Consider the following 21,179-nt stretch of genomic DNA (forward strand, 5'->3'; position numbering starts at 1 on the left):
AAAATAAAATAAATAATTTTATTAAAATTATTTGGAAATAATTCGAAATTTACCTTGGCAAGTCAGCATTTTCAGCTCATTTCCTTACGTTAAAAGAGGGAGAGGTTGTCATGAGTGCAAATAAAGTAATACATGTACAGTGTCCAGCATGGTGATTTGAACATTGTAGGGGCTTAATAAGTTATCAACTGAGACCAAAGTTGCTGACATGAATTGGTGGCACGACCCACAGGTTGGAGAGCTGGGTATATTCTCAGTGACTTACTCCAGCCCTAGCCAGGCTGTGCCCTGAACAGTTGTAGGGCAGAACTGGGGCTCTTGGCCCCCAGAGTCCTGGGACCCAGGGCTGCTATCTTCTTGTCTAATCTCAGTAGTCTATGCTGGCAGCTCAGGGATTGTCTCCAGGTTCTTCTAGGCATGCACATAGCCAGCAGAGACTGCTTCTCTCTCATTTGCTACCCATCTCCTGCTCTGATGCTTGTCTTCTCTGCTATGGACCTTTCTCTGCTATGGATCCTTCTCTGCTATGAGGCTTTGATTCATGACCAGACAGACCTTCCAGACCCAGTGCAGATAAAGTAGGCTCTTGTTCTTAACTTTCCCTTCTCCAGGAAATAACATAATGTGACACGACCAGGAAAGAAATAGAATAAAGTTTGTCTGTGACCACAAGCCTATTTTGCCACCTGAGTTTAATTCTCTGCATAGTGTTTCAGTTTGGTTTTACACATGCTGGTAAACAGGCAGACAGCTTTCATCATATAGGTCAATGTCCAAGTCCCCCAAACAGTCCATCTTTACCAGCGGAAATGTTAGGAGCATTCAGCTTCATGACTCCAGTCTAGAGATTGGAAAATAAAGTGCAATCTGTACTTTAACTCATCCCAGAAGCAGGTGAGGTTGAAGGGGAGGCTTCTTTGTGCCTGGGAAGTGTGCTTGAACAAACCCATGCTGTATTTTCCACCTGCGAGTGGGGAAGGGAGTGAATCCCTGCCATAACCATTAGGCCAGCTACAGTGTGGGCAGGAGATGGAGCCAACTTCTTCTACAGTGGATCCCATAGGAGGTGAGCCGGGGTGGTAGCCACCGTTGGGGGCACAAGGCCCCTCTGAGCAAGATCAGACATGATGGCCTTTGAAAGCCCACTGAGAGATCACTAGGCATGCCTTCCTCTTCCAAATCCACGGTGCTACTGCCTGGTTCATCTGAGGAAATTTTGCCATTAGACAGAATAGATGTCATTGTCCCAATGTATAATCTTTGCCTGAGCCTCTTTCATCTCCAGGTAACACTGACTTGACCCAGAAGTCAAGGTTTTCATGAAGCAACTGTGGGTAAATAGTGGCTTTCAGGAGTTACTGATTGAAGGAGAGGATCTTGATAACAATCTGCTTGTTTGAAAGTACAGATGTTGGGAAAACACTCACCAAACCTCCAACTGGCCTTGTCAACAAAATTCCTGTACTGTTTTCCTTTTCTCTGCAGAGTAAACAATAAGGAAATTCTCTCTCATTCTCCCAGGTTTGCCACATAACCAATCTAGCTTTTATTGCTTTGGAATTACCCATTTATGGCTGTTAGTGCAGTATAATTATCACGGTGACTCCCATCACCAGGATACTGACACAACTCCAAACTGACCCAAGTTTATAGTGTGAAGCTCTTGGAATTCTTTCTAGCGCCTTCATTCCCAATTTTTTTTGAAAAAACTTTTTATTTGGAAATAATTCCAAATTTGCAAAAGAGGCATAAAAAGCAAAACAGTATAAAGAATGCCCATACATACCATTTACCCAGATTCATCCCTTGCTAACCTTTTAGCTCATTTGCTTATTTTTTGTGGGTTCTCTCTCCCACTCTCTTCACTTCCCTCCCTTCTCACTCGTGTACATTCAATTCAACTGAATCAATGTAATTGTCCCAGTGTCTAAACTTTGCCCAAGCCCCATTCATTTCCAGGTAACAGCGACTTAACCAGGAGTCAAGGTTTTCATGAATCAGCTATGGGTATGATGTGGCTTTCAGGAGTCATTGATTGAAAGAGGGGATTCTGATGACAACGTGTTTGCTTGGAGGTGCAGATGTTGGATAAACACCTATCAAACCTTGAACTGACCTTGGCAACAAGACTCAAACCTATCCTTTTTCTTCTTTTCTTCCCAAGGTAAGCAATAGGGAGTGTGTGTGTGTGTGTGTGTGTGTGTGTACATATAGATGTATTTTTACACATTCATACATAACTATTTTCTAAACTATTTCTGGGTGAATTACATACTTGATGGGTCTTTACCCCTAAATATGTTGAAACATATTTCCTAAGAATGGAGATATTGTCTTACATAAGTATAGTACAATTATCAGTTTCGTATAGCTACATTGACAGTACTTAATCTACCATCTATAATCAAATTGTCATTTGATCTTCATGGTGCTCTTTATAGCATTTTCCCCTCCAGGACAGGATGCAGTGCTTCAATCTGGAACATTTCCATAGCCTTTCTTTGTTTCTTGTGACACTGACATTTTTTAAGAGTACATGACTCCTCTGCTTGTTAATAGAGCTTTACTGATTTGGGGTTTGTCTGACATTTCCTTACTACATTGTGGCCATGCAATCTTGGCTGGACCTCCTCCCCATTCTTAAGTCTCATTCTCAAAAGCCCCTGTTCTCCTCCTCTGGCCTCTTATTCTTGTTTTTATCAGTTTGTTTTTTAATTGAGGTATCCTTTTTATTCAATAAAAGGTAAAGCTCTCAAGTGCACGATTGATAAGTTTTACAATTGCATTCACCTATGTCATCACACTCTACAGTAGAAGTGACTTCTTTTTTTTTTTTTTTTTTGAGAAGGAGTCTCGCTCTGTCGCCCGGGCTGGAGTGCAGTGGCCGGATCTCAGCTCACTGCAAGCTCCGCCTCCCGGGTTCACGCCATTCTCCTGCCTCAGCCTCCCAAGTAGCTGGGACTACAGGTGCCCGCCACCTCGCCCGGCTAGATTTTGTATTTTTTTAGTAGAGACGGGGTTTCACCGTGTTAGCCAGGATGGTCTCGATCTCCTGACCTCGTGATCCGCCTGTCTCGGCCTCCCAAAGTGCTGGGATTACAGGCTTGAGCCACCGCGCCCGGCCTGGAAGTGACTTCTTATATTTGAAATAAACTGTTTTGTTTACAGTCCAGTTAGGAAGAGCAGTGATTCCACAGGCTACCTATCCTCCCCTGATTTTCAAGGTAAAAGAACTCTGTGGTATCATGATGTGTCATTCATTGAGAAGCAACCTTTCTCTGGGGCACTGGTTATAACTTACAAGTCCATCAGCACTGGCACTACCAATAGTGGTATGGATGATTCATATTGGGTCCACAGAGCAGAATGTCATCAAAGGTAGCTATTATAATTCTACGCATAAATATACCTGAGATAAAAATGCATCACACCACCACCATTTGTGAGGCCCAAAGTCAGACAAACCTAACATGATGATGCACTTATCACTTATACTGATTTTCAATTCAACAGCAAGAGTAGGAGCCATAGAAAACTATGACCAGTGTAAGATAGCCCTGCTGATAAACAGGAATAAACAGAAAAGCCTTCTTCTGGAAAACAGTAGAAATCTCCACCAGTGGCCCATGTGATGCTAAGTGCTCTCTGGCTTGTGGGGGTGGCAGAGTTGGGGGGATGCCAGGAAACTCGGCAGATAGCCTCAGGAAAACACTGAATCAGAGTTCTTGGTACTCTGATACCATGGGACCAATTTTAGTTTGTGAAAACCCAATTTTGATGACTCTTAAAAGCTGATTTGGAAAGTTACTGGAAAGTCAGTCTTGGAAATATGCACAACTGAGATCTGTGAACTTGCATGTCCTTTGTCCAAGGAACCTGAGGAAGACTACGAGGTGCCGGATCAGGACACAGCTTACAGGGAACTGCCAACTCCCAGTCCATTGTTCCTGAACCTTCAGGGCATACATGTATATGTGAAAGGATTGGCATTAGGTATATTTCCTTCTCAAGTGAAGTGTACCTAATTTCTCCAATTAGAATTTTTTATTCTGTAATGAGGATAAAAACATTAATCAAATTTTGATCTTTTGTAAATCATGAGTGCTTTGCATTTGAGACCAACCTTTGCTGCCTCTCCAGATCAAGGGCATACGTTTTATTAGGATAGATATGGATTATGTACCTCAAAAACTGCTGCCTCTCTAGATCAAGGGCATGCTACCTTTTATTAGGATAGATATGGATTATGTACCTCAAAAACTCAGGATGCCTGTGACTTCCTTCGTTTTCCCAGCTTCAATTAGGGCCATCTCAGGCCCCCTGCACCTATGTAACCAAGACTAGCAAGATGTCCAAAGTCAATGAAAATAGCAACCCGCTGCCCTAGGACGTGGAGGAGGGCCCAGGCCTCCTGCCTTATCCAGCTCAGACCTGGCCAGCATACCTAAACCCACAGGCCATAGCTATCTGGCTTTGCAGCTCTCTGTGAAGTGCTAGTGCCTCACTGCTGGCCTCCTGTTTAGCCTGGGAGGTAGATGGTAGATGCTTAGCAAGCAGATGCTTCTGCAGGGAGTTTTATTTTGGGGGGTGGGGGTTGTAGGTCCAGGTTTCGCCAATCCTAACAGGTACCAACGCAGCCATCTCTTAGGGCACATCCAATTTCAGAAGGGCTGAGCTGGGCTGGACACAGACTGGGGACACCAGATCTACCACTATTGCCCCTCTTCCAGAACCCAGGGACCCAGCCACAGAAAGTCACTGTGCCTTCCTTAGACACAGACACAAAGATGTTCTATTTATTTTCCTTTCTCAGTCAATGCTATTCAATGTCTTCAATGGGCCATGACCTTGGAAACAGTAAGGCCAGCAGAAACACAATGGCTGGCCACTGAGGGGAGCAGAGCTGGCCCACAGGAGCACAAAGGCCTGGCCACTCTCTGGAAGAGAAAGTGCTCCCAGCCTCCTCTGCTGTGTGGGTATGTGGGTGGTGGAACAGGAACACAATGTAATTTCTCAAGAGGCCACTTTCTACAGAAAATCCTTGACAAATCAGCCATCCACAAATAAGGATCTGTGGGTCACTAGTCAGGGATGTGCAGGTTTTCACAAGGGTTCTGTGTCCCGTAAGGCTCAGCCAGTGGGAGTCATTTCAAGGCACCCCAGAATCCATGAGCATTATGCATTGACAGAATTCCTACAATGTCTCATACATATGTGCCCATTTTTCTCATATGTGTAGGTGCTATCACAGGTAACACAATAACATTTTACTTAAACATACTAGTAATCCATAGCAGCTTCTTGACATATTTGTTTTCTTAGTCCACTAACACTTAAAAGTACAGCTGCTGTTTGATGGGTTGGACCACATTTTCCATATTAACAAGGCGCTCTTAGAAAAAGGGGCCTGCAGCCCATGCCAGAGGCTGTGCCCCCTAGTATGGCTTGCCTCTGTTGCTACTGTTTTCTGAGCATGTTGTTTTGCACTTAGTGTGGCGGTGAGTTTCCTATTGACAGGAATCATACACTGTGGCCCGAGTCCCATAAATATCTCAGCATCCACTCCACGGACAATGGAGCACCTGACTTAGGCAGGTCTCAGCACTCCCAAGACTCACACCCTTGGCATTTGTCAAAAGGCTGGCCCTGACTGATTCTTGGGTCAGAGGCTTTGGATATTAAAGGAAATTCCAAAATCAGGGTCCCACCTACAGCACTGCTTAGATGTGATGGAAGCATCCAGTAACGTGGCTGTACATCCTCCAGCGGACAGGCTGGCTCTAACATCCTCAGTTTGGGTTTGAGCTTGAACAGGCTGGTAGACCCCTCAGATCACTTCCCAGGATATTACCAGCTGGGAAGCTCCTACCTAGTTCCTGTTGCTAAGAGTCCAGCAGTTTACTCATGACCTGAGAGGCCCAAGATAGGCAGATGCTTTCATAGAAAAAGCCCTGGATTTGCATTCCTGTTCAGTTGCTATTTAATGTACAACCCCATGCAGGAGATTCAATCTCACTGGGTCTCAGTTTCCTCATTATCTGTGAAAGGGGGAGAATAAGTGGCCTGTCCAACTCATTTGGCCTTTATGAATGTGAAAAGGGAATGTTGACAAATGTACTTTACTGAAATGCATGCCATGCAAATGTCCCTTACTCAAGGCAAATAGTTCTTATTCCTATTTTTATCACCCTGTCCTTATATGACTCTGGATTCTGGTAGTGCTGGACCTGCCAACTTCAGGCAGCTGTGGCCTGCAGCCAAGTCTACTGAGGGAGATCACTGTTGCCCACATGGGGCCAAGAATGACCAATACTGGTGTTAAGTCCAGAAATCAGGACAATACTTGCTGTTGTCAATTGCTTTAAATAAACATGTGTCACCAATGTACATAATTTGTACAATGGTATATTATGCACTATACTTTTCCCCTCCATATGATCCTTTAATGTCTGGTAACCATGTGGGACAACTGTTTGAAAAGGACAACCTGTTCAAAGGGTTCTAACTAGTCAAACCGTTCAGAACAAGGACTTCTTTGGACCTGCATGGCTATATGCTTGGCCTCTCTACAGACCTCCTCCCTTCACTCCTGGGCTGCCATTGCTCCAGCTCTCACTTGCTGTTGGCAACCCACAGCCTACTTAAGAAGGCCCAGGCTATACAGGCCTGGGTTGTCTTCAGGTTTTTGGGTTCCTTTTCATGCTCCAAGGGTTCCTGCCTTTCTGCATAAGCTTTCATCTTCAAGGGTTGTGTGTCCCTTCAGGGATTTTAACATCAACAACCCCTACCCTGTACTGGGAAAGTCTTGGAAAATCTGCTGTTCCTTCCCAAGGTCAACCTGCCCGGAGAAGAATATTTTCCTTGGTTGCCACACATCTTCAAAGGAGCAATAAAACCATGTTGCTAAAGAGACAAATGGATGTACTCAGGGCCTCAGAGGCACAGCTGATGACCTCCTAGGCAGGCATCTCTGAGGATTCAGGGAAACTACAGAAATGTTTTTGCCTTATTTTGTCACCATGCAGATTCTTGTGCTCAGATGGCTTTTTGGTCTCACCTGCTGAGACCCACCTCTCAGCTGGCCCTCTCTGCTGTTACCATCCAGCCCAGCTTGTCTGCTCTTAGCACGTCCAGAAATTAGGACCTTCTTCACCTCAAATCCTGGCCATGCTCTGATTCCTTTCTATCCAGATTGTCTTCAGTATGATGGAGCCAGGTCTTCTGACATCAATTCCCTCAACTTCCTCCCACTTGCCCTCAAGAATCTCTCTGCATTTTTACTTTCTTTCTTTCTTCTCTCCCAACTTGGAAATGAATGCCTTTTCCTTCTCCATTGCCCTCTGTCTTTGTCCCCATCATCACCCTAACTTTAGCACTTTTCCCCTCCATATGCTCCTTCCTCCTACTTCAGTAACACCAATTTCTCAGGACTCAGTTTCTAGGGGTCATAGAGTTGCATGGCCTGGGGTAATTCCCCACCTCCGCAAGGGACAGCTATGTGAGCATGGACAAATTATGTAATTCAGCCTCGGTTTTCTCATCTGTAAAATAAAGATGATAAGTGGGCCTATTTCATAGGGTTGCTGTGATGATAATGGAATGGGCATTAACATGGTATAGCTCAATACATGGTATGAGCTTGATAATTTTAACTGCAGTTATTAGTGTTACTGTAACTCTCTGCTCCTTCTCACATTCCTTCAGTAAATCTTCTTTTTGCTGCCATCTTCTGCCTTATTTGCAGCTTACTTGGTGTTTGCATCTAATGTCACAACCTCAATGGTCACTTCTATGCCTATTGCACTTGTGCCTCTACCTGCAGCCCTGATGCTTCCAGGTGTAGTCTCACAGGCACCTCACACTACACAGACCAGGCCAAACTCATCCTCGTCTCACTCAAGGCTGCCCCTCCAGCAGCAGCCACAGTAAGCATTGATTGATTACCTGCTCCATGCCAAGAACCGTCTTACATGTTTCATTTGCTACTTAATTCCCTGTGTGGGGGGTTCCACTTGTCTCATTGTCATCCAACTTTGGGATCTTCAGTCATTGTTGACACTTACCTCTCTCCTGCTTATGCCTAAAGCTCGGCCTGCTGCTTCTATATCATCAGGGCCTCTGGATCTGCCACCCATCTCTGTTTCCAAGCCCAGGGCCCCAGGTCTATGGCTGCAGCCTTCAAATCAATCTACCCACTTCTACAATTCCCACTACTCTTCCACCCCTTCCAGAGGCCAGTTTCCTCTTCTCCAGCACAACTCTGATTGCATCATTCTGGTGTCCAAAGTGCTTTACTGCCTGCTGAATATAATCTAAGCCTACCCTCGGTGAAGAAATCCAAGTTCTTCCCAACTCACTCAGCATCTTCCAAAACCCCCACTGTCTGTGCATTGCTTGTCTGTGCTAACCAAAGGCTCCCTTGTCCCACCACGTGCCTACATTTTCCTGCCACAGAATCTTCCCCTATGTTGTTCCCACAGTGTTAAAACACTTCTCCATCCCATGTCCCCATCTCTAAATGCTACGTAGAACTAAAAGACATGATGAATGGCCACTTCCTTTCTGCAGGCTTCCTGATACACCAAGCCAGAGTCAGGGGTTCCAAAGCCTTTCATGAGGCCTTTCTCATTGAAGCACACATCTGGCTCCCCCACCAGACTGCGGGCACCCTGAAGGCCGGGGCTTCCAATGCTTCTTTATCCACTCTGCCTGCCTCAGAACAGGGGCTCAGGAAATGCTTGTGAATGAACAATTCACAGTGAATTCAAACAGGTGTAAAACTCAGCCCCTTGCCTCCAGTTGTGCCTGGTGCAATGACTAGGATAGTCAGCACAGAGTTAATGTTCGATCCTTCCCTGATCCTCCCAACTCCGACCTCCTGTTATGTAGGGGGGCTTTGTGATCTGCACATTAATTAGGCTTTTAATGGAAACACAGATCTAAACACTCCCAGATGGGGGAGGAGTGAGTGTCATTAACCATGAACTTCTAGGAAGGACATAGCTCAGGCAGCAGAGGGACTACTGGTCTGCAGGGCCACAGCCCTGACTTCTAGCTCTGGCTCAACAGGCCACCTAGTTAGGCTCATGCCCATGCAAAGGGCAGTGATTTTAAAAGGAAGGGTTTTTTCACAGGTGCCTTACTGTCACAGGCACATCCAACTGAACACAGGCCAGTGTCTCCCTGCTTGCCAAGTGGCAGAGGCCCCAGGAGAATACCTCTGTTAATTTGGAAGCATTTACACAGGGCAGAATTACTGGTTATTGTGCAATGGCAGTCAGCGCCAAATGGAAATTCCCTTTAAATGTAAGCAGCCACTTATATGATTTGGTAAAGCTCTTCTGGATAACAATTTCATAATAAGTACCAAGAATGTTAAAAATGGCCACACCCCTTAACCCACTCATGAATCAAAGAGCCCACACATTTAGGGAAATAACCCTAAATAAAGAGAACTCTTTATGAATATATTCGCTGATCACATCACTATTTTAAAAGAGGAAAACTGCAAACAACCTAAATATTCACCAGTAGGAAGATTGTTAAATAATACATTTACTAATAGCTAACATTTATTTCACATTTTCTATGTGCCAGACATTGTGCTAAGGTCTTCATGTATAATACATTTCATTGCATCCCAGCTATAAAGTAGCTATTATTGTCGTGCCTGCTTTGCAGATGAGTTAACTGAGGCTCGGTGACATTAGGTGAGTTGTCCAACCTTTTTTGGGTTCAGTGGAAGTAGAATTAGAAGCAGGTAGTCTAATTCTGGAAGCTTAATTCTTACCATACTACATAGACCCTTTCAGTGTGTGTGTGTCTGTGTGTGTGTGTGCATGCATGTGTATTTGATGGACTAGTGCATATCCATTTTAAATATTGCCCATCTACTTAAAAAATTTTATATGCTATTTTAATAACATGGTTAATGTTTCTGTTATAATGCTGAGTTTAAAACAGGACATGAAATTGTCCATATAGCATGATCACAGCTTCTTAAAATCTTTAATCTATGTATACAGAATGGAAAAATAAACACATTAATGTGTTACCAGTGGTTGTAATTGCATGAATGGGTACTTTCTACCTCTACTTTCAATGTTCTGTAGCTTGTAGATTTTCAACCATGGATCACCACTAACAGACAATCAGGAGGGGCTGGCTGAATATACACTGGCTGTATATTTGCCAGTACCCCAACCACCCGAGCTGGGCTCTCACCTCACTGTGGCCTCCAGTCCACCTGTCACATGTCCCAAAGCGAAGAAGCCAGAGACCTCTTGGCACCTGGCTTCCATATGTGTGTGCTGTCTCTCATATCACATAGGATCACCCTGGAAGTGGACTGGCAATCCTGAGGCAGAACCACAAAACCTGATCAGTCTCACAAGCCCTGCCCAAGGCTGCCTAGCAATGCCCACATGAGCAGAGTCAACACATGGATTGGGCCTGACCCAGGGCACAGACCACAGGACTGCAGCCATCCCCAGCCTCATTCTATGCAATTCACACAACCTTGGGTTATATAGCTCTCTGTTTGTTTTTCATTGAATTACATGATCATTCCAACCAAAATATCTCACGTAAAAATCTACCTATTTGCCTTCTCTTAAAAATCGGAGGATTGAAGCACATCAGGCCACAGGGCAACATTCAATTAAAGTGGGGTTGTGGCCATTCCCTTGGACAGGATGTGGGCCCAGCTTGCCACAGTCCCCACTACTCCCAGCTGTCTCTCAGACACTGAAGCTGTCACATTAGGCTTGAACTATGCTTTTCTAATAGCAGACTGAGGCAGAAGATAAAATATGTTCTGTGTCCAGGTTTCAATCAAAAGAGGAAAAATGAAACATAGGTTAGGAGAGCTGTGTTCTCAAGAAAAATGGGAGAGGATTCACTTCCCCAGATACCTCTTCTCACTTATGAAACTACTTCTGCAAAAATTAGATCAGTGAGAAAATTATGGCAGTGGGGGCAACCTAATCTAGCCAACCCCCCTTTTGACTTTATCCTTCAAGCTGCCTTGATTATTTCTTGGCTTAGGTTGAGCTAACTTTGCCAGACATTCAGTTTATACTTTAAATGATAATCGCCCTTCCCTAAAAGTAATGAGAGGTCAACAGGCTAGAGGGAGGAGAGGAGCCTGAATTCTGCTAAGGTATAGACATAAAGGATTGCCAGTCATCACTTTGGAAGTCACAGATATGCAACTTCCCCAATTACTCCTGCCAATAACATCACTGCAGGAACAATCAGCATTGTGAAACCCAAGATTAGCCCTTTGAGATATCTTTTCAGGCTTTTTGCATGTCTGACACCAGTGGCACCAACTCACCAGCCCTGCTCCTGGACCCACCAACCCTGCTCCCGTGGCCCCACCCAGAAGCAACAACATGCATAGAAGGACCATTTCCCACACCTCTATGATTGCATGCCAGTCAATCAGCAGCAAGCACCCATTGCCTAGCCATCTCCATCCCTTCCCACAAAACTGCCTTTGAAAAAAGCCCTAACCTATAAGCCTCCTATGAGATTGATTTGAGGAATAACTCTGTCTCCCACATGGTGTGGCTGGCCTTGTGTCAAACAAACTCTGTATTTACTGCAAGGCCGTGGGAGGTGATAAGATTTGGTTGTGTCTCTACCCAAATCTCACCTTGAATTGTAGTTCCCATAATTCCCATGTGTCATGGGAGGGACCTGGTAGGAAATAATTGAATCATGGTGGTGGGGTCTTTCCCATGCTGTTCTCATGACAGTGAATACGTCTCAAGAGATCTGATGGTTTTATAAAGAGGAGTTCCCTGGCATATGCTCTCTTGCGCGCTGCCACGTAAGACGTGACTTTGCTCCCCCTTCACCTTCCGCCATGTTTGTGAGGCCTCCCCAGCCAAGTGGAACTGTGAGTCAATTAAACCTCTTTTATTTATGAATTGCCCAGTCTCAGGCATGTCTTTATTAGCAGCAAGAGAATATAGGAGGTTATATGTATGTTAGCTCCCTGTCCTGATGAGTCTCTGAGTTTTCTATCTCTAGCCTAGAGGGTTCCTGAGGAGCAACTGAAAGAAAACTACATTTCTTCTCATTTTCTGGAGGGATTCCTGGCAGAAAACACTGCCTGGTGACTCTTTGTCAGCCTCCCCTCCCTTCCCCAGTAGTTAATCCTGTCCAATACCTGCTGTCACCAAAGTTCTTCCCCCAAGCAACTGAGGGCAAGGGAGATCAGAGCGGGCAGCCCAATGCCACAGAATTCACACCCATCCCTTGGAACCCACAAGCTGTGCCCATTACTTGGACAATGTTATTTTGGAGACATGCTCCCAGCCTACTTCTCCCTAAAGTTTGAACCTATTTGTGTGCATGACAATTTTTTGCAAAGGCCCAGGTGGCCCAATGTTATCAGCATTGTCATAACCTCAGCTTCTACAAATTCTGGGGCAAAAGCAGAGATGGCAACAGTGGCTCTGAATCAGACCTCCTCCACCTCCCACTAAGGGAGGGACCTCAGGGTATGAAACCTCTCTGTGCCTCAGTCTCCCCATAGTAAATCTTCAGGAATTGGGTTGTTGCAAATATTAAACACATCCCAAGCTCCTAGCATAGTGCTTGGCACACAATTAGAGTTCAGTAAACATGGGCTACTTAGCTACTACTGCCAAGACCATTCTTATTCAGCCCAGATCACAAAAACTTGCAGGGACACGGCAGAGGTGGGTCCTCCAATCTCGGCTTTTACTCTCCCTCCACTCACTCGGTGAACCATCTTTGTCTTTGGCTTTGCTCTTTGTGCTAAGCCCATGAGCCCTGGCTCTAAGGACTCAAAGCTTTGCAGGGTTGAGAAATATTTGCCCACAGAAACCTCCCATGCCTCTTACTAAAAGCCTTCTCCATGTTCCCAAAAGGCAGGTCTCCTGGCACACAGGGAAGAACAGAACAAACCCATGTTCATTTTCTGTTGCTGCCTTGGGGGTTTATTTAAGAGAACCGGTTTCCTTCTGGCACCACAGATGAATAAACAACCTGAGGCCACAGGCCATGGGCAGATTGCCATACAGGAGGCTCAGGGAATCTTACCTATCCTGAGACATGTCAGCACCTCCCATAGCTCCACAGGGTCCCTGTGTTCTCACCACTCAGAGCCTTACCCAAAAGACAGGGCCCTTTAAGGATCTCGACTTCCCGGATGGGAGATCTGGAGGGCCCCAGGGAGGCCATGTCCCAGGCTTCCACGCCTAGACAAGGCAGGCCCGAGTGGCCCTTAGCACTACCTGGGCAGGTACACAGCCGTACCTCCAGGCTCTCCTCCCAGCCCTTCTCCCACCCTGCTCCCAAGCCCTCCTTGACCCCAGCCTGAGAGACCATTATATTTCCCTACCATCATGGTTTGTAGGGACCCAGTTCCTCTGGTTCTCAGCTGGATACGGCACTGTAACAGAGACAGGATGCAGTCTTTTGTTTACCACTGCATTCTCAGCACATAGCCCTGCACCTGGCACCCAGTAGGTGTATAACTATTGTCTTGCAGATAAGTGAACAGAGATGGCAATCATATCTGCCTCATGCTGTCATGGTGGGTATTAAAGAAGGTGATGGGTGGACAGTACCTTACGTGGTGTCTGGCACACAGTGAGCATGTCACATTGGCAGCTGCTAATGGTGGCTGCTCAGCTCCCGAACACTGGCCAGGAGCTGTGCACCCTGTTTGGAGGCCATGCTTGGGTTCAGCCACTCCCTTGACTGCCTCCCATTCTTCCTCTAGTCTCCCAATGCTTCTAGCCTGGCCTCAGGATCCCCTATCACTCAGGGCCTGGTATGACACCATTCTAGCACACTGTACAGGGAAAGCTGGGGTGGAGGTGGGCAGGACAGAGGATAGAACAAGATGTTGTCAAGAAACCTTCAAATGTCCCAGACTTTCTTAAGGAAAGTATTTCTTGGGAGACACCTCTCTTGGTGTCTAAGCTGGCTGAGGGCCCACAACAGATACTTGCAAACAGACACTCACAAACCTACCCCCATTTCCTCCCCTTCCAGGGACAAGATGCCAGGTGGTAAAGGAGGCAGGGCTGCTCCCAGCAGTCAAAGAGCCTCATTGCTGAGCATTTTCCAACCCCTGAACCCCAAACAGTTTTAAGATGTATGGAGATTTCCTTTCCCCTAAGGTAAGCTTTTCTGAGGCAATCAGGATAGAGCAAACAGCCAGCATGGGGCGTGGATGCCTGGGTTCTCAGCCTGCTCATGACAGCCTTCATTCCTCTACCTCTTTGCTTATGCCTCTGGGATGGGACAGATCAGTAAAGGTCAAACATTCCTCAGAGGTGCTACCCTTGGGTCAAATTGAATTGTACCAAGACATGACTCAATATGCTGAAGATGAAGGTGAAATTATGCCGGTCCTGTGTCTCCCTGATGGCCCCATTTGTTTTTCTGCATCTCCCCACGTGCTGCAGTGGCCACTGGCCTTGGGGCATGTGACACACAGCATTGGGGCAGCCAGGCCTCAGGCCCTCCATGCGCCCCAGCAAGGAGCAGCAGCACCATGGCAGCTCCGGGGCTGGGGCTGGGGATGCTAGGCTGGGATGCTCCTGAGCAAGCTGCTGGGGCTCTGGCTGTGATACATGCTGAAACCCAGCCTCCCTGGGCAGAGAGGTCACACAGGGACTACTTAGAAGGTTGCCAGGGAAAGGAGTCTTCTCCACAAGGGCCAAGATCAAGCTGGAGACTGTCAGCCCCATCAGATGTCTGAGGTGACAGGAAAGGACTCTGGGTCCAGTTCTTCCATTACACAGGAAAGGACTATGGGCCCAGCGTTTCCATTACACGGAAAAGGAGCATGAGGCTCAGGAAGGGCAGTATCTAACCTGAGGAGACAGGGAACTGAGTGGTAGAGCTGAGAATCAAAGTACCTCAAGGTACTGAAATACATCTCCTACCACTGCAAGCCTATCCTTCCTCCAGAGCCGGCACTCTCTCTGCTCTGCACAGCAAGTGCCTTCCTGTTCTTTCTACCCTCCTTTGGGAAAGCCTCTGCCAGGAAAGATGCAGAAAACTCTTTCCCAGTGAGGAGGAACAAGAGATAAGGTTTGTGGTGCAGAAATGGCTACATCGCACAGCAAGAAGTGAAACTCTAACAGGAAAGGCAAGGGCTGAAGGACAGGCAAGGGCAGGTAAGGGCAGGAAATGGGTGGTCAGGAGCAAGGCCTTGCTTGCTGCACTTCCTGGCATGTAGGCCAGGTGAGGTCGGGACTCTGGGCTTTTGGACTCATGAGACATACATGCATAGGAGACCCAACTCAGCTGGGGCTAGCTTCGTGGGGATGAGACCAGTGTGTTCATCCAAGCACCATGCTTGGCTTAACGCTTTGCTGTTGCCATTGTAAAATATGGCATAATTTTTGAACAAGGGGCCTTAGCATTTTGCAATGGGTACTGCAATATTTCCCTGCAGAAACCTTCCATGCCTTACTCTCACTGGTGGCTCTCACTCACCAGTGGCTAATTGTGTGTTCTTGAGTAACTGTTTTAACCTCTGGGAGCCTGTTTTCTCATCCATAAAATGGAGATAGCAGCACCTGCCTCACAGAATTGTTACAAGATGAATTAACAGAACATATGTAAAGTTTCTAGCGAGTACCTGGCACATACAAAATACTTAATGACAGTTACTGCTTCAGATTAAATAGTATTAAAACCACACCTTGTTTTATTGTATTTCACTTCATTTCACTTCACAGATATTTCATTTTTTACAAATTGAAGGTTTGTGGCCAGCTTGAGTCCAGCATGGCTATCGGCACCATTTCTCTAACAGCATGTACTCACTTGATATCTCCGTGTCACATTTTCATAATTCTCACAATATTTTCAATCTTGTTGTAATCATTATATCTGTTATGATGATCTGTGATCTTTGATGTCACTAACATCCTTGTTTGGGGGCACAACAAGCTGCGTCCATATAACATAGTCATGGCTATTCCAACTGCTCCACCAACAAGCCAGCCATTTCCTATCTCTCTCCCTCTCTTCAGGCCGCCCCGTTCCCTGAGACACAACAATATTGAAATTAGGCCAATTTGTAATCCTACAATGGCCTCTAAGTGTTCAAGTGAAAGGAAGACTCATAGTGTCTCACGTTAAATCAAAAGCTAGAGATGATTAAACTTAGTGAGGAAGGCATGTTGAAAGCTGAGACAGGTCAAAAGAGCTAAGCCTCTTTTGCCCAAGAGTTAACCAGGTTGTGAATGCAAAGGCAAAATGCTAGAAGAAAATTAAAAGCACTACTCCAATGAACACACAAATAATAAGACAGTGAAATATCCTTATTGCTGGTATGAAGAAAGTTTGAGGCCGGGCGCGGTGGCTCAAACCTGTAATCCCAGCACTTTGGGAGGCCGAGATGGGCGGATCACGAGGTCAGGAGATCGAGACCATCCTGGCTAACACTGTGAAACCCCGTCTCTACTAAAAAAAAAATACAAAAAACTAGCCGGGCGAGGTGGTGGGTGCCTGTAGTCCCAGCTACTCGGGAGGCTGAGGCAGGAGAATGGCGTGAACCCGGGAGGCAGAGCTTGCAGTGAGCTGAGATCCGGCCACCGCACTCCAGCCCAGGTGACAGAGTGAGACTCCGTCTCAAAAAAAAAAAAAAGTTTGAGTAGTCTGGATAGAACATCAAATCAGTCACAACTTTCCCTTAAGACAAAGCCTAATCCAGAGCAAGGGCCTAATTCTCCTCAATTCTCTGAAGGTGGAGAGAGGTGAGGAAGCTGCAGAAGAAAAGTTTGAAGCTGGCAGTGGTTGGTTCATGAGGTTTAAGGAGAGAAGCCATCTCCATAACATAGAAGTGCAAGGTGAAGCAACGAGTGCTGATGTAGAGGCTACAGCAAGTTATCCAGAAGATCTAGCTAAGAGAATTGATGAACGTGACTATATTCAGCAACACGTTTTCAATGTAGACAAAATAGCCTTCTATTGGAAAAAGATGACTTCAGGACTTTCAGAGCTAGAAACGAGACGTCAATGCCTGGCCTCAAAGTTTCAAAGGACAGGCTGACTCTCTTGTTAGGGACTAATGCAACTAGTGACTTTAAGTTGAACCCAGTGCTCACTTACCATTCTGAAAATCCTAGGGCCTTTAAGAATGATAATCAATCTGCTCTGCATGTTCTAGAAAAGGAACAAGGCCTGGATGACAGCACATCTGTTTACAGCATGGTTTCCTGAGTATTTTAGGCCTGCTGTTGAGACCTACTGCTCAGAAAAGAATATTCCTTTCAAAATATTACTGCTCATTGACAATGCATCTGATAACCAAGAGTTCTGGTGGAGATATACAAGGAGATGAATGTTGTTTCCAGGCCTGCTAACACAGCATCTATTCTGCAGCCCATGAATCAAAGAGTGATTTTGACTTCCAAGTCTTATTACTTAAGAAATATATTTCTTAAGGCTATAGTTGGCATAGATAGTGATTTTTCTGATGTATTTGAACCAAGTAAATTGAAAAACCTTTTGGAAAAAATTCACCATTCTAGATGCTCTTAAGAGCATTTGGGGTTCATGGGAGGAGGTCAAGATAGCAATGTTAACAGGAGTTTGGAAGAAGTTGACCCCAACCCTTACAGATAATTTTGAGAGCTTCAAGGCTTCCATGGAGGAAGGAACTGCAGATGTGGTGGAAAAAGCAAGAGAACTAGAATGAGAAGTAGAGGCTGAAGATGGGGCTGAATGGTGCAATCTCATGACAGTATTTAACAGTTGAAGAGTTACTTCTTATGGATGAGAAAGAAAGTTTTTCTTGAGATGAAGTCTACTAGTGGTGAAGATTCTGTGAATGTGAATGTTGTTGAAATGACAACAAAGGATTTAGAATATTCCATAAACTTAGCTGATAAAGCAGCGGCAGGGTTTGAGAGGATTGACTCCAATTTTGAAAGAAGTTCTACTGTGGGTAAAATGTCATCAAACAGCATCTCATGCTATAGATGAAACTTTTGTGAAAGGAAGTCAATGGATGTGGCAAACTTCATTGTTGTCTTATTTTAAGAAATTGCCACAGCCCACCTCAACCTTCAGCAACAACAACCCTGGTCAGTCAGCAGCCATCAACTTCGAGGCAAGACCACCGACAGAAAGATTACAACTCACTGAAGACTCAGATAATTGTCAATAATTTTAGTACTAAAGTATTTTAAATTAAAGTGTATATATATATATATATATATATTTAAAACATAATGCCATTGCACACTTAGACTACAGTAAAGTTATGTACATCCCTACTTCATCTCACACCACACCTCAGATATTACATGTTACATGAAGTACACTGTAACACGTAATATGTAGTCTAACACGTAAACTGTAGTCTAAACATAACTTTAAATGAACTGGGAAATCAAAAAGTTCATGTGACTTTTACTGTGATACTTGTTTTACTGCAGTGGTCTGGAACCGAACCCATGTCTCTGAGGTATGCCTGTAATTACGGACGACCAGGTGACAAGGTAAATGCCTTGCTCAATAAAAGAATTTTAACAACCACGTCCCAGATCCCACAAACCAAGAAAGGGCCACAGGTCCCAGACACCAGCCTGTGCTCCCCTGGCCTCTTACCGTCCCGAAACGGTTGTGTCTGCATCTGCAACCGGATCTTGATGAGGTCCACGGGCCCTCCCAGCCCGACAGAGACCACACCGGCCACGATGCTGGCCAGGAGCAGGTCCGAGAGCGTGCGTGGAGGACTGGCCTCAGGCTCCCCGCAGCGATGCTGGCTGAGGAACCGCTGCGTGTTACTGAAGACCCCAAACACCATGGAGTTGTAGACGGCAATGCTGGCAAGGGGGAAGGACATGCCCTTGAAGAAGCCAAACACCTGCAGTGAAACCCAGAAGGAAGAGGCGTGAGGACCCGGGGCTGCCGTCGCAGGGCCTCCAGGATGGCAGGGAACACCACCGGACACATCTGCCCAAGTGTCAATGAAGAGAGGGGAAGAGGGTGCTGATGCAACAGGAGGCAGAGGGTCAGGGGCCGCTCAGGGGCAGGCGTCCTTGCTCTGAGGACAGTCCAGCTTCTGCAAGCCGCTTTGTTTCCTACGGGTGGTGTCCTGGCCTGGAACCCACATGTGCCGGGAGGGGCAGTGATCTTGGGCTGGAAAAAAGTCAGGCTGTGGCCACGGGGAAACCTGAGGAGACCTTAGGAGCAGTGGGCTGGCCAAGCATCACACACCCCCACCTCATACACCACAACAAAAACATTATCCAGGCACTGGCCAGGGGCCAGGCCCTGGGGAGCAACCATAACAAAGAAACGGCCTCTGCCCTCACTGAGCTCATAGTCTGGGGAAAGTGAGGTGCGGAACAAATTGACAGGCAGTTACAACATAGGCAGCCTGCTAAGCCTGTGATGTAAGACAGGGGTTCCCCAGATCCCCGAGGGGTGCCTGGGCCAGCCTGTAGATGAGTGCCCACGAGCATGGGTGTCTCCTGACAGAAGTGGCTGAAGGGGTTACACAAGGATACAGGATGCGCACACACGGGCTGCAGGAGGCTGAGGAGGGGGTGCTGCAGGCTGGGGTTCGGTCCCTTCCACACGGCATTCTTGATGAATACCACAGATGTGCTGAGGAAAACCGGAAAATTCCACAGGCCCTTGGAGGAGTCAGGGTAGCACATGCATGCCAAATCAAATGTGAGAAAGTACTGGGAAGCTATTGTGCAGACTCCAGGCTGTGCACAAACCCACTAGTCCTTGCTGCACACACTCTACCCTGGCTGCCAGAGGCAGGGTGCCTCACACACACCAGCACATGCACACACATGTGCATATATACACACATGTATGCACACACACACGTGAACACACCCTGCTTCATACTGTTCTTCTATCACAAGACCATTCAGATAACTTGGATGTGGCTTAGCCATGAGCTGCTATGCCTCAGAGAAACCGCCTGCAGTCCCCACCAAAACCCCGGAGCTGGTTCGCAGGCTGGCAGACACTGTCAGGAATGTGTGCCAAAAGGAGAATCAACAGCCACTTTCAGGGGACTGTGGACTCCCACCACATCACCCAGGAACACCAAGTGCTAGGCTTGCAGTGCTCGCCCCAATTGTAAAGCAGCCGATCAAGGGAGTTACAACAACACCCTGATGCAAGACACACTTCATCCGTGGGAAAACTCTAGGTGCTTGCAGGAGGCTTCCGAGCCCCAGGGCACTTGTTAGGATGGAGTCCGACAGTGGCTACAATGGGGCCACGTTTCCAGTGACTCAGAGAAAAGTCAGAGGGCTGCGACAGGGTTCCACCTGATGTTTTCTTTAAATCAGGTCATTTCATTCAAAATTTTAAAGTTGATTCTGAATTCCAGAAAGGGGGGCCTCAGAAAGTCTTCCTGGAGCACATGCCAATTTTCAAGAAGGGAGTCTGATGCATCTTCTACAAAGTATGGTTCAGTTTTCCCTTTGGAAAAGGAACACCTCAGGTCACACAGTCTCAAGCAACCTGGGCACAGGTAAACTCTGGTGTCTAGGCTCAGACGTGCCTGACTGCCGCCAGGCCAGAGAAAGGGAAGTCTATCAGCACACGGTTTGCCAGTCACTCATTCCTTTGTGAAAAACTGAGTGATCGCCTTGTTTTTGCAGGAATTTTCCACACTGCGGCTCCAGATTCTTCAGGATTTCTCCATAGTGGTTACACAAAACTGGAGTTTTTCTTCAGTTATGCTGTGGTAGGTGGCAGGGGTGAGTTTAGGTAACACGTAATATTTGAGGTATGGTGTGAGATGAAGCAGGGAAAATCGAGCTGAGTGTGAAGAGCAGAATGAGAGGTCCCCATCTGTAAGCTGGTGTGGGGCTGTGGCCCTGGTTCTTAGCCTGTGGGGTACCAGGCAGGCATCACTCCACCCACCCAAGGGGAACTTACGCTCTCCCTCCTGTACACCATGCGAATGCAGCTGAGGGTGTTTCCGTAGCCGACCCCGGCCTGCAGGCGAGTCTGCGGAGAGAGGCAAGGGCATGGATCGGCTCAGAGATCACTCATAGCCCACTACTCCAAAGATGCCCGGAGGGAAAGGCCCTGCTCATAGTGACCCCCGCCAGCAAAGGATCTGGGTTTCAGTCCAGGCCAGGCTGGTGCTGTTTCTGGCTTGCACTGCCTCCCTCCAATGTCCCATTCAG

General features: G+C 46.6%; 1 protein-coding gene across 3 annotated transcripts in view; it reads right to left on the reverse strand.

Moving 5' to 3' along the window:
- Window positions 1-21,179, reverse strand: part of SLC25A48 (solute carrier family 25 member 48) — a 48,512-nt gene that overhangs the window by 13,562 nt on the left and 13,771 nt on the right. For all 3 annotated transcript variants that reach the window (XM_017854903.1, XM_017854900.1, XM_017854906.1), the window contains exons 3-4: window positions 20,926-20,997; window positions 18,619-18,877 (exon numbers count right to left, since the gene is read on the reverse strand). In XM_017854903.1, the coding sequence (XP_017710392.1) occupies window positions 18,619-18,877; window positions 20,926-20,997 (331 nt within the window). The remainder of the gene's footprint in view (window positions 1-18,618; window positions 18,878-20,925; window positions 20,998-21,179) is intronic.

This window comes from Rhinopithecus bieti, unplaced genomic scaffold (genome assembly GCF_001698545.2).
Source record: "Rhinopithecus bieti isolate Rb0 unplaced genomic scaffold, ASM169854v2 scaffold_2872, whole genome shotgun sequence".
In the NCBI taxonomy this organism is placed as follows: Eukaryota; Metazoa; Chordata; class Mammalia; order Primates; family Cercopithecidae; genus Rhinopithecus; species Rhinopithecus bieti.